Below are 12,604 nucleotides of genomic sequence, written 5' to 3' on the forward strand. Positions count from 1 at the left end.
CTTGAACCTATCTTCTACTGGGGAAGAAGCTATGAGGTGGGGGGGGAAAGAGGGGGTGGGCTCCTAGGACTGCTAATTCTTAACTCCTACACCCAAAAGGCTAAGGGAGAAAGGTGCCTCAGCTATCTGGAAGCTTAAATTAGGGGACAACAGATAAAGGAGATGCAAGTTCCTTCTTATTGCTTCCACCTGCCGGCCATTCTTGTGCTGATGCAGCACCAACTGCACACCGCTAAATAACCTTTCTGGAAGATAAGGCCTGTGTTGCACCGACCTTTGGCCCTGCAGCACAGGCAGGGAGAGGGGCTACTGGCCTATGTTTTCAGTAAATGCTCTAGTCTCGCATGTGGGGCCTCTGCGAACATGAGGTGGACAGTCTCGTCCTACCTTGCAAGACGACTTCTGTTAGGGAATCCCGCGTGGTGGTGCCCACGGCTGTCAGCAGGTTGATGGACTGATCCGTCATGTGGTTGCAGTAGCTGAGGTCCAGCCTGGCTAGCAGTGGCATGTGCCGGATGATCAGGCGCAGGGAAGCATCCGTGATGTCCAGGCCAGCCAGGCGCAGCTCCACGATATTGCGCAGTTTGCTCCGGTTGTCAATCTGGCCTGTGCCCCCAACGGCGAAGGGAGAGAGAGGGGGTTGTCGTAATTTCGACGGCCAAGTGTCTGCCTGGTGCTCTGGGCTGAATCAGCAGGACTCTTAAGGGCTTTGCTTGGGCCTCTCGCCTATGTCGCTGTGAAGAGTCTGGGTTCTGAGCCAGCTCAAAAGGCAGCGCACAGTACAGTCCACAATACCAACGGGGGAGTGGTACCCAAAGCAAATATATACAAAACACATACCACTCTTCAACTGGATGTGATGAATTTTATAATTTCAAAAAGGTCATTTATAATTCAACATATGGGTTAGCAACATGTGCTAATCTATATGCTGAATTATAAATCACCTTTTTGAAATGATATAATTCATCACATCCGGTTGAAGAGTGGTATGTGTTTTGTATATATTTGCGCATGGTACAGTCAGCACAGCCCTGTACCACCCAATACATTGCGTGGGGTGCTCATCTGGAAACCCCCCCTTACATCTCCCTGCATGTGGAAAGCAAAACCACCAAGGAGGCTGGCCGTGGGGGTTTGAGAGATGTGGAAGTGATTTTCTAACAAGCAACCACCCTCCTCCCCGCCCAGTCCTCCTGCATCTTCTAAATTTTTGTCTCTGGGCAGCTGCTAGAACCAACGACATATGGAAGACTTTGAAAAAGGCAACCAAGTGAAAGGCATGGGACACCCAAACAGCCAGAATAATGCCACAGAGATGATGTGTGTGCTGCCAGGGCTCCAGCCTTCTCTTCCGTTCCAAAGAGAAAACTCCTTCCTTTACCTCCGTTCAGGTGCCTGACAACATCTGGGGGAAGCACAAACAGCCTGGAGCACAGGACGCCCTTTCGTTCCCCAAATGCAGAGGGATCCTTCCCAGCCCACAGCCTTTACCTGGCCTGTTGTCAGTTGGCGGCGACAGGAGGTCTCTCATCTGTGCGTCTTTCAAGCCCTCCACCCACTGGACATCCAGAATTCGGAGGAGGGGGCAACTGGAACTGCACAGAGCGGACACGGCAATCCACGAGCACCCTGCCAAGACCAGATGCCGCAGACCTGGAGAGGGAAGTAGGCACAACGGTGGGTGCTGGGGGCAGCGGGCAGCAGGGTTCTGGAGAGCTGCTGCTTTGACCTTTTAAAAGCCAGTCCAAATGGCCGGGAGAGTTGCAGACCTACTCTCAGGAAGTCTGCCACTAGAGTCTGAAAAGGTTCTCTCTGACACCAGTCTTCTCTGCCCAAGGAGAACGAACACCTGCTACAAAGGAACCCGATTCCTAGATGGGAAGTCACAGTGGCCGGCCAGCTGGCCTTCTAGGCAAGCGTGCTGAGTTCAAGCCCTCGATACGCGAGAGGGCCTCTCTGGAGCGCATGGTTGCATGTGTGCCCCCCCCCACTAGAAAGAAATTCCTGCACCCCAAGTGGCACCTGTGACCTGAAGTGAGGCAAGGCAGAATCCCAGATATGGCCCCCAGCCAGAGTGGTGTAGTGGTTAAGAGTGGTGGACTCTAATCTGGAGAACCGGGTTTCATTCCCCACTCCTCCACATGAAGCCTGCTGGGTGACCTTGGACTAGTCACAGTTTTCTCCAAACTCAGCCCCCACCTACCTCACAAGGTGTCTGTTGTGGGGAGGGGAAGGTGATTGTAAGCCACTTTGATTCTTCCTTAAGTGGTAGAGAAAAGCAGGTTATAAAAGCCAACTCTTCTTCTCCCTTCTGTAACTCGGAAAGCCAAATGCCAGGGGCTTGTCTTCGATCTTCCCGGTAGCTGAAGGCCCTGCTCTGCCACCCCAAGCCCCTCTGACCTAGCCCTCCACGCTTCTTCCTAGAACCGACCCTCTCCCTGGTCTGCCCAGCTCAGGCTCGGCCCATTTCCTTTCCCGCACGTACCTGGGAGCCTGTTGATGAGCCAGCTCAGCTGCTTTTTGGATATGTTTGTCCAGCTCAGGTCGAGCTTGACCGGCTGCCTCCTGATAATGCCGCTGAGCATCAGGGGAGTGATGGATTTACAATGGTTTAGGTCTATTTTGGTCCACAGTCTCTTATCACAGCACCTACGGAGAGAAGGCGGAAGCATCATGGAACACAGAGACCTACACTCTGACTTCAAGAGCCCCCCAAACCACTAGAGACTAGAAAGGGGGGGGGAGGGAGAATGTCAGTGCAAACTGAGACTTAGAACCATAGAATCAAAGTTGGAAGGGACCACCAGGGTCATCTAATCCAACCCCCTGCACAATGCAGGAAATTCACAACTACCCCCCCCACACACACACACCCTACTACAAGCCCAGAAAATGGCCAAGATGCCCTCCCTCTCATCATCTGGTTAAGGTCATAGAATCAGAATTGCTGACAGATAGCCATCTAACCTCTTCTGAAAAACCTCCAGGGAAGGAGAGCTCACCACCTCCGAAGGAAGACTGTTCCACTGAGAAACAGTTCTAACTATTAGAAAATTCTTCCTAATGTATAGATGGAAACTCTTTTGATTTAATTTCAACCAGTTGGTTCTGGTCCGACCTTCTCAGGCAACAGGAAACAACTCGGCACCCTCCTCTATATGACAGCCGTTCAAGTACTTGAAGATGGTTATCATATCCCCTCTCACATCTTCTCCTCTTCAGGCTCAACATACCCAGCACCTTCAACCTTTCCTCATAGGACTTGGTCTCCAGACTTGGCATCATCTGTTCTCTAGCTGATGGTTAGACACACAAGACCCCAAATTGGCTTTTCCTTGTCGGGACAGAGCATGAACCGAGTAGCCCCAGACTTTGCAAAAGGAAGACAAGGCAGTTTTATGGCCGAGCAAAGTTTTTAACTCGGGGAATTATAGAGAGTTCCTTGCAAGACTCAACCAGCCAGTTATTTATATTGAGAACACAGTTCAATGTATTCCACGCATGGCGTTTCCAGAGTTTTGCATGTACCACTGAAACCACAGCTCAGGGGTGACGCTTGCCCCCTGTCCAGGTTCACCTCAAGAGCTCTAGCCCTCGCAGTGGCCGAGACATCCCCTCCCTCCCCCGCCCCCACTCCTTACCATCTGTTCCAAGTCCTGCAAACCCTCATGCAGACGCAGAGTTCGCTGTGGCTGAGGTAGCTGAAGACGGCCATCCAGACCTCCCGCTGCATCACATGGGCAGCCCCGTCATCCAGGGGGAGCGAGTCCGGAGGGGGGCTGATGGGGGGCGGCCGGATGACGTGGCGCTCCATCTGCACGCACTTGGGCGGCGAGAGGGAGGGGGGAGGCCGGGCGATCACCCGGGGGCTGCTGCTGCGCAGGTTCGACAGAAGCTGGGGCCGGAGCTCCCGGGGCGCCCCGTTCAAGTCCTTGCCAAAGCGATGGGGCCGCTCGGGGCAGAGGAGGCGCTTCGGCTCCTCGTTTTCACTCTCTGGCTCCGACTTGATGGGCTGGTGGTTCTCGTTGGCCAGGCTGTTCTCGGTCTTCTGGATCTCCTGGTTGAGCTCCTTACTCAGCTCCTTGCTCAGCTCCTTGCTGGGGACGCGGTTTTTCCGCCGGATCTTGAACTTCTTCTTGTCGCTGCGGGACTCCGCCCCCTCTGAGCTGGGCCCGGCCATGGGGGAGCTGGAGCGGGACTGGTCGCTCTCCTTGCTCTTGGGCGGCTCCTCCAGGAGGCCCTCCTCTGGCTCCTGCTTGAAGCGCCGCAGGGGCTTCACCAGCAAGGTTCGGTCGTCTGTCGGCTTCCACGACCGCTTCTGCAAAGGAAACGTTTAGGGCTCAGAACGACAGGGGGCACGGATCGGGAAAGGGGTCTGGTGCTAAATTACACTTGGGGACTAACGACACTGGTTTAGATCAGGGCTTCTTAAACCTTTTCCACTTGCGACCCCTTTTCGCCCAAGAAATCTTTACGCAACTCCGTGTATATAAATATATAAAATAGGTATACAAATCAAACATTTACTGTTAATAAATCATAAAGAAATGTATTTTAAAACAATTCTTTGGTATACATATAATTTTACCATTTATTAAAGACAATAGCAAATTTTCCGTGACCCCCACATTCAGTTACGTGACCCCATATGGGGTCACGACCCAGTTTAAGAAGCTTTGGTTTAGATCACGTGAACGCATGAAGCTGCCTTATACTGAATCAGATCCTTGGTCCACCAAACTCAGTATTGTCTACTCAGACAGCTCTCCAGGGTCTCAGGCAGCAGCCTTTCACATCACCACTTTGCCTAGTCCCTTTAATGGGAGATGCAAGGGATTGAACCTGGGACCTTCTGCATGCCAAGCAGATGCTCTGTCACTTAGCCACAGCCCCTCTCCATGGCTCTCCAGGGTCTCAGGCAGGGTCTTTCACCTCACCTACTTGCCTACTCCCATTAGCTGGAGATGCCGGGGATTGAACCTGGGACCTTCTGCTTGCCAAGCAGATGCTCTACCACTGAGCCACAGCCCCTCCCCTGAAAGAAGGGACTGCACCAGCCCAACCTGGTTCCTTTGCTCCCCGGAACTACAACATGTAATCCCAAGAACTCAGCATGATGGGCAGCCATGTTAGTCTGTCAACAGGAGCAGAAAAGAGCAAGAGTCCAGTAGCACCTTAAAGACTAACACAATTCCTGGCAGGGTATGAGCTTTCGTGAGCCGTCATGGCTCACGAAAGCTCACAACCTGCCAGACATTTCGTTAAGCCTTTAAGGTGCTACTGGACTCTTGTTCTTTTCTAACACTGGTTTAGTCATCATGCCTTCCCTATAAACAACCCTGGGATCTCTAGTTCTGCGAGGAGAATGGCAGCCTCAAACACAAGCCTAGAATTCTCAGGGTTCTTTAGGGAATTATTTAACTGTTAAATACAACCATTACATATTTATAGTGGGCTGAGGTTCTGAGATCCTCAGGAACCCAACCCACAATGAAGGCTAAACCGCAAGATCGCTGGACCACCCAGGTGTGGCTGGAAAACCTCCACAGTGGAAGTTTTTTTTTAATGTAGATAAAATCCCAATGGTACATCTTCTGCGTAGACAGCCCTTGCACAAACATCACAAAAATTGCCTTGCCGGATCCAGCATTATGTTCTCATTGTCAGCCAGACACTTGTGGAAGAATCACAAGTAAAGCATGAGGAACAAGCTCTTCCCTACTAGCCCCAACAGCTGCTATTCAGAGGTAGACTGCACCGAAACCTGGAGGTTTAATTTAGCTCTCTTGGCCAATAATCATTGCAATGGGTGTCATTTCAGGGTGACATCAACCAGGCCTGAACCAAACACTGGATTTCAGGTGGGTAGGCAGAACAGCAGGACATACCCCAGCTGTGATTCCCCTCCCCCCATGTATTCAGGTTCACAACATGCTCCATGCTGATGATTACAGCACAAATAATTTTGGGAGGGGGCAGAGAGAAAGAAATCCACACAAATCACAGTGCCAACGAAGTACCTTTTTCCTAAACAGCTTCTCTTCTTTGCCTAGTTTTAGCTGTTGTCAGAGAAGGAAGGAAAAATAGAAAGGTTTATTGTACAGATGTGCTTCAATACCACCACCACCCCACAGTTGTTGCTAACAGTCCCAACTGTATTTGCGGGGCTTTAGGGCTGCAATCCTCCACACATTCTTAAGCAGCTTATATGCGGCAAAAGAGAGGCTTGAACCAGCTTGCCTGCAAGGATGAAGTAAAAAATCAGGGAGAGGCCACACTGTGATTTGAGGCGGTGGGGGGGGAGGCTGTAAGGACACATTTGTAATAAGCACCGGCTTTTGAGTAAACCTCCCCGAGTGCATTTGGCTGTAATATGCAAAAACCGTGGCATGCAAGCCCACAAAAAATTACAAGCCCATTAAAAAAAACTGCACTAGCCCACCTGCCCAACGTAGCACCAAGATGCCATTGCCAAGGCTAGAGAGAGAAGAGGCAGGTGCTCCTCCGTCGGGCCTGGATTCAGATCTCACTACAATGACATCTTAGCTGCTGTTCAAGTTTTTAATGGCAGTAAACCCCTTCGGTTTGGTTGAAAAGCAGGATCGTAACATGAACCGTTCAGTTCCTGGTGCCTCTCATTAAAAGGACGCCAGGGAACAAGTGTTCGGAAAGCCCTTTCTCTGCCCACGGCCCCCGGAGCAGACAAAACGCAGCTAGAGAGACCAGCGGAACGATTCGCTGGAAGGCGGCTTCGCTATGATCAAAGAGGAAGCGGCTAGTTGGTAGAAAGCGGAGGAGGTTACAAGTTCTTCTGAGCACCATCTAGTGGTGGCAACATAAAAAGCAGAAAGCTGGGCCCGCCGCCACGCTGGCCTTCTCTAGTTTCCGAGCATGGGCAGAGCGGCAAACGTGGACCCAGGCAGAGTCCGGCTGCTTTTCCCTTCAGCGCGTGAAAACCACGGGAGTCCCAAGCCTGCCCCTGGCCACAAAGTCACCGGGCAGGCCATTCTTTCTCAGGCTCAGCTGACTTTCTGCAACCTGAGGATAACGCTACCTCTCGCGGTTCCTGTAAGGACTGCAACCAGAAACTTCCTCTGAAAAACCCGGTGGGCGCTTGAAACAACGACCAAGTGGGATTTGGCTCGTCTGGTCAAATCACCTGTCCACGCTGCGTGGGCCAGTGTCTAATCAGAACAGGCGGGAAACCGCACCCAGGGCATTCCAGGTACAGTCTCTATGCCCAGGTGAAGAGAAAACTGCTTCTCTTGCCAAGTCTCAACGTACACATCAGTGTACTGAATCAGGCCCCTGGTCCATCAAAGTCCATACTGTCTACTCAGACCAGCAGCGGCTCTCCAGGGTCTCAGGCAGAGGTCTTTCACATCACCTACTTGCCTGGTCCCTTTAACTGGAGATGCCGAGGATTGAACCTGGGACCTTCTGCATGCCAAGCAGAGGCGCTACCACTGAGCCACAGCCCCTCCTGTGAATGTAGGGGAGAGAGACAAAGCACACAATGCAGTGAATGTTTATCACACCCTTCCTCCTAGGAGCCATTTTGTCCTCACAACCACCCTGCAAGGTAGGTTAGGCTGACAGACAGCGAACAGCCCATGGAGCCACATGGCTTCGGTGGTGATCTGACCCCCCCCCCCAGGCCTAACACTCTAAACCTGGCACCCCACCGGCTTCCTTTGTTGCTAGCCACTGGCAGGCGGCCCTTCCCGAGGCCCCCTTGGGGGGTGCTTCTTGCGCGTGCTCTGAGGAGCAGAGGGAGCCCCCCGGATCTTACCCGTTTCCTCATGGTGGGCTCCTGGGGCTTCTCGAATTTCCTTTTCCGACGCAGGTGGATGTCTTCGGACTTCCTCCTCAGCAGGGGGTCCAGGGGGGGCTTTTTGGGGTGCTCCTCCAACTTCTTCCGGGGGGGCTCCTCGCACTCCACTTTGCGCTTGGTGGCTTCCGGGAGGACCTCCTTGTTTTCCCGGTTGATCTTCTGCTCTTTCAGCAGTGAGCCGGGGAGGTTGGACGCGTACTTGAACCCTGGTCCGCGCTTTTGCTTGTACGCCAAAGAGAGACAAAGCACACAAGCCAACTTTATATCTTATGCTTTTCCAGAGCAGCCTCTCGGGGGCGGCAGAAATTCTACCCACCGACTGACCAGATCCCTTATCAAAAGCTCATTCAGACACACACTGTGTTTGGGTTATGGGGAACTGTTGGGAGAGCCAGTGTGGTGTGGTGGTTAAGAGCGGTGGACGCTGATCTGGAGAACCGGGTTTGATTCCCCACTCCTCCGCATGAGCAGCCCACTTTCCCCCCTTACAAGACTGGTGCAGATGTCTGCAATTTCTATCTGCTCAATGAAGTGGCAGTTTGTGATTCTGTTTACGTAAAAAGTTTTCTAAGTGGTGAGTACCCCAAATAACACAAACAAAAAAGGATGTGCCAAGATTTTCTTTAAAACACCGAATTTTTCTCGTTCGCGTTCCAGTGAAACTCACTTTCCCCGTTTTCCCGGCGTGGTTGCACTTGGGACACTCCCAGCAGTTTGGCAGCTCATCATTGACCACGCCGTCCGATTCCCGCACCTGGGGGAAAGGACACGCACCCAGCTGATTTTATCTGCATCATTTGCTACAGATCTGAGGTGCTGGGGTGAGGCAACCCATAATGCCAAGGGCCAACAGGCTCCAGGCCTCTCGCTTTTGCTACCAGCTGGGACAGACAAGCCCCTAGCAGGTCACCCTATGGAGTGGACTTGGCCATGAGGCACTGCCAAATGGCATTGAGCGGGGAGTTTGTTGTATTGTACCAACAGGGTGGTCGCCATTTGCAGGGGGTTAAGCCCTTTGTCTGTTTGTGACTTTTGGTCAGATCCAGCCAGGCTGTTCGCATGCTCCTGCACTCTCAGAGTCTCCCAAACCCCCATAAGCAGGACTGAATGTGAACACACAGACACATGAAGCTGCCTTATATCAGACCCTTGGTCCATCAAAGTCAGTATCGTCTACTCAGACCAGCAGCGGCTCTCCAGGGGTCTTTCACATCACATACCTGCCTAGTCCCTTTAACAGGAGATGCCGGGGATTGAACCTGGGACCTTCTGCATGCCGAGCAGATACTCTACCACTGAGCCACAGCCCCTCTGCTGTACGTATCTGCACAGAGGGTCACAGTCTCTACACTGCCTAGGCAACTGGTAAACTGTTGCTAGAAAACTCAAAGAGAACGCAGCCCTGGTTGGGTGTCGATTTTTGGGAAGCTCCTCTGAGCCCCAGAAAGAAGCGAAGCGACGGACAGTGCAAAGAACCTGAAGACGGGAAGAAGAAAGGCAGTGGGGGGCCTGTGTGGTTCTTGCAAGGAGTTTCCCCCAAATCCCCTCCATGGTGGCCTGACTGCCCCCTTCCTCTCTGGCAGCCCTCACCTTAAGGCATCCGGGGTGGATGATCTCGTTGCAGATGGAGCACTCCATAAGCATGAGGTTGAACTTGCCCTCCTCCTCTTCCACGGTGTCCTCCTTCCCAGCTTCTCCGCACACCAGGCACACAGCAGTGTGAGGCAGCACCGGCTGGATCAACACATACACACACAAACACACACAAAGGCAACAGACCAGGCAGCAAGAGTGAGAAACCAGAAAGTGAACATAAACACATGAAGCTGCCTTATACTAAATCAGACCCTCTGTCCATCAAAGTCAGTATTGCCTAAGACCGGTAGCGGCTCTCCAGGGTCTCAGGCAGAGGGTCTTTCACATCACCTTCTTGTCTAGTCCCTTTAACTGGAGAGGCCGGGGATTGAACCTGGGACCTTCTGCATGCTGAGCAGATGCTCTACCACTGAGCCACGGCCCCTCTGTTGTACGTGTCTGCACAGAGGGTCACAGTCTCTACACTGCCTAGGCAACTGGTAAACTGTTGCTAGAAAACTCAGATTTACAAGGCCAGAGAAACTAAACAGCTGTTAAGCCCTTTGTCTGTTTGTGACTTTTGGTCAGATCCAGCCAGGCTGTTCGCATGCTCCTGCACTCTCAGAGTCTCCCAAACCCCCATAAGCAGGCTACTGTTCCAATCAGCCAGATGGCCACATTTTTACCCCCAGGTCGTCACCAAAACAGTGGTGACAGTACAAAACTGCCCCAGCTCAGATGTAGCGCGGCGGCTGATTCAATCAGTTCCTCTTGCTCAGCCCTGTTTCTGGCAGTGGTTCTCTGGGGTCTCAAGCAGGAAAAGGTCCTCCCAGATACGTAACGTCAGACCATACGAAGAGCCCCGCCGGATCAGACCAGCGGTCCATCTAGTCCAGCGTACCGGTTCAAACAGGGGCCGACCAGTTCCTCTGGAGGGAGGTTCTGCAACAGGGAACACCCAAGACCCTTTAACTGGAGAGAGCTGGTTTGAACCTTGACTCTTCTGCGTGCCCAGCAGGGGCCTCCACCAATGAGCCACCGCCAGTCTCCGTCAAGCTGCCTAAGGCCATTGGTTCACCCAGCCTAGCATGGTCTGACTGGCAGCCACCCTCCACTGTCTTCTGCAACACCTGCGACCCAAGAGCCTTTAAGTGGGGCTGCCAGAGCAGGGCTTGAATCTGGGGGGTGCTGCATGCAAAGCATCTCTTCCAGGCTCTCATTAACGATCCTAATATAGATCTGCCTTTCAGGAATGGTTTTACTTCTTGCAAAAACCCAAACCAGTGGAATGGGCCCCCAGCTCCACCCAACAGTAAACATTAAGAAAAACTTTCTGAAAGTCAGAGCGGTTCCTCAGTGGAACAGGCTTCCTTGGGAGGTGGTAAGCTCTCCTCCCCTGGAGGTTTTTAAGAAGAGGCTAGGTGGCCATCCGTCAGCAAGGCTGATTCTATGACCTTAGGCAGATGATGAGAGGGAGGGCATCTTGGCCATCTTCTGGGCATGGAGTAGGGGTCACTGGGTGTGTGTGGGGCGGGGAGGCAGCTGTGAATTTCCTGCATTGTGCAGGGGGTTGGACTAGATGACCATGGTGGTCCCTTCCAACTCTATGATCTCTCATGCTCTGAACAGATCCTGCAAGAAGTGCTGGAAGGAACGAGGCAGATGCTGGACAGTTAGTTGGCTGTACTTGGGGCAATGATCTAGTGTTCCTAGATGATCTATGATTCTATTCTAGTACACACAGGAGCAACAAATCAGCTAAATTGCGTGTTTTAAATCCTATTCAATGCCAATGATGATATTTGGCATTTCCTTGAGGCCGCTTTAACGTACAGGATCTCAGTACTCCCTGTAACAACCCTGCTAAGGGAGGCTTTCTCATCCCAACAAAAGACGAAACAGAGCTGAACAGGCCAGAGGCCTGACTCAGGAGGTGGCTCAGCTTCATAGAAGCCCACATACAAGGAGAATGGTGGCAGACATCGGTGCATCTTGATTAATGGGGGACCTTGTCCAACTGGGGAAAGGGCCTGTCATCTTCAGGGGGGCATTGAGGATTTCTAGCAGCCAGACTGGTCTCTCCTTCCAGCTCCACAAGACCTCCCCCTTTCTGCCTTTATCTTTTGGCACCTCCGTCATCCTTCCTTCCCAGAGACCGAAGCGCTCTGAACATCAGCCTAACTGAAGGACTGCCCTGCCTTCGGGAGAGACAAAAGCAACCTGAGCTGCCAGAGTCTGGTAGGGGTCTCAGCCTTGTGACAGTGACTGGGGGTGGGTGGATGTGAAGAGAGAGAAACAAAGGATCCCAGGGGAAGGAAGGTGCTGTCGTTGGAAAAGCAATTAAGAGGAGATTATAAATCACTCCTTTTCTGTTAGCCGATTCCAGAGCTTTAAAGGGACTGACTTTTATGGCAAAACAGCTGCTTGCAGAGGTTAATTCACATCAGTTAGAGACTGCAGAAGGCAATTGAACGTCCACCAAAATGAACAGCTAGCAAGGGAGACTAGAAGCTCTCCAGCTTCCTGTTTCAGGTTCTGTCCACCAAGAAAACATCCCACCAGTCAGAAAGCATCCTGCTGGACCAAACCAAATGGTTCAGGGTTCCATTTCCAGCAGTGACTAGAGGCACACCGCTTGGTGCTCAGAAGCAGGACGTGAACAGCCATCCCAACGCCCTTGGGCCTAGCAGCTGCTTTTCAGAGCTATACTGCTCTTACACGCTAAAGTTCTAGTTTTCAGCAGTCCCACATTGGGAGATTAGCAAGCTCATTGAGTTAAGGAAGTGAGTGTGAATCAGTCTAAATCCCTTTTGGAAAAGTGAGCAGCCTCAAGACTAAACTGTCAATAAATCTAAAACTAACAAACAAAAAATAGCATACAGCATAATGTTGTTTACAAAGTATTTCTCAATCCTTCTCTCTCTTCAAAGTATTTGTCCTGGGCAATGAAGTTACTCCAGCTTTTCCATTGTATGGGCATGCCCTAGAGATCCACACTACCCAGAAAGCGAGAACCCAAACGCTGGCCTCCCTCAGACAACTCTGCCTTGTAATCCGAAGAGACCTGAGGCGGGGAATGTCTCCCTGCACCTTCTCCTATGAGAAAATCCACTTTCCCTGAAAGCAGGCTCTCTGCCGAGTTAAGATGCTTTGGCCATTTATGCACAGGAGGTTTTGCCTTGGATTTGCCGC

The 12,604-nt window shown here is 52.0% G+C and overlaps 1 protein-coding gene across 1 annotated transcript in view; it reads right to left on the reverse strand.

The window, feature by feature from the left end:
- The window catches only part of KDM2B (lysine demethylase 2B), a 77,721-nt gene that overhangs the window by 1,780 nt on the left and 63,337 nt on the right, over positions 1 to 12,604 (reverse strand). Inside the window, exons 13-20 of the mRNA XM_056859463.1 lie at positions 9,428 to 9,571; positions 8,505 to 8,591; positions 7,796 to 8,095; positions 6,024 to 6,062; positions 3,645 to 4,321; positions 2,489 to 2,652; positions 1,495 to 1,656; positions 388 to 606 (exon numbers count right to left, since the gene is read on the reverse strand). Coding sequence (XP_056715441.1) covers positions 388 to 606; positions 1,495 to 1,656; positions 2,489 to 2,652; positions 3,645 to 4,321; positions 6,024 to 6,062; positions 7,796 to 8,095; positions 8,505 to 8,591; positions 9,428 to 9,571 — 1,792 coding nt within the window. The remainder of the gene's footprint in view (positions 1 to 387; positions 607 to 1,494; positions 1,657 to 2,488; positions 2,653 to 3,644; positions 4,322 to 6,023; positions 6,063 to 7,795; positions 8,096 to 8,504; positions 8,592 to 9,427; positions 9,572 to 12,604) is intronic.

Source organism: Euleptes europaea, chromosome 13, assembly GCF_029931775.1.
Source record: "Euleptes europaea isolate rEulEur1 chromosome 13, rEulEur1.hap1, whole genome shotgun sequence".
NCBI classification, from domain to species: Eukaryota; Metazoa; Chordata; class Lepidosauria; order Squamata; family Sphaerodactylidae; genus Euleptes; species Euleptes europaea.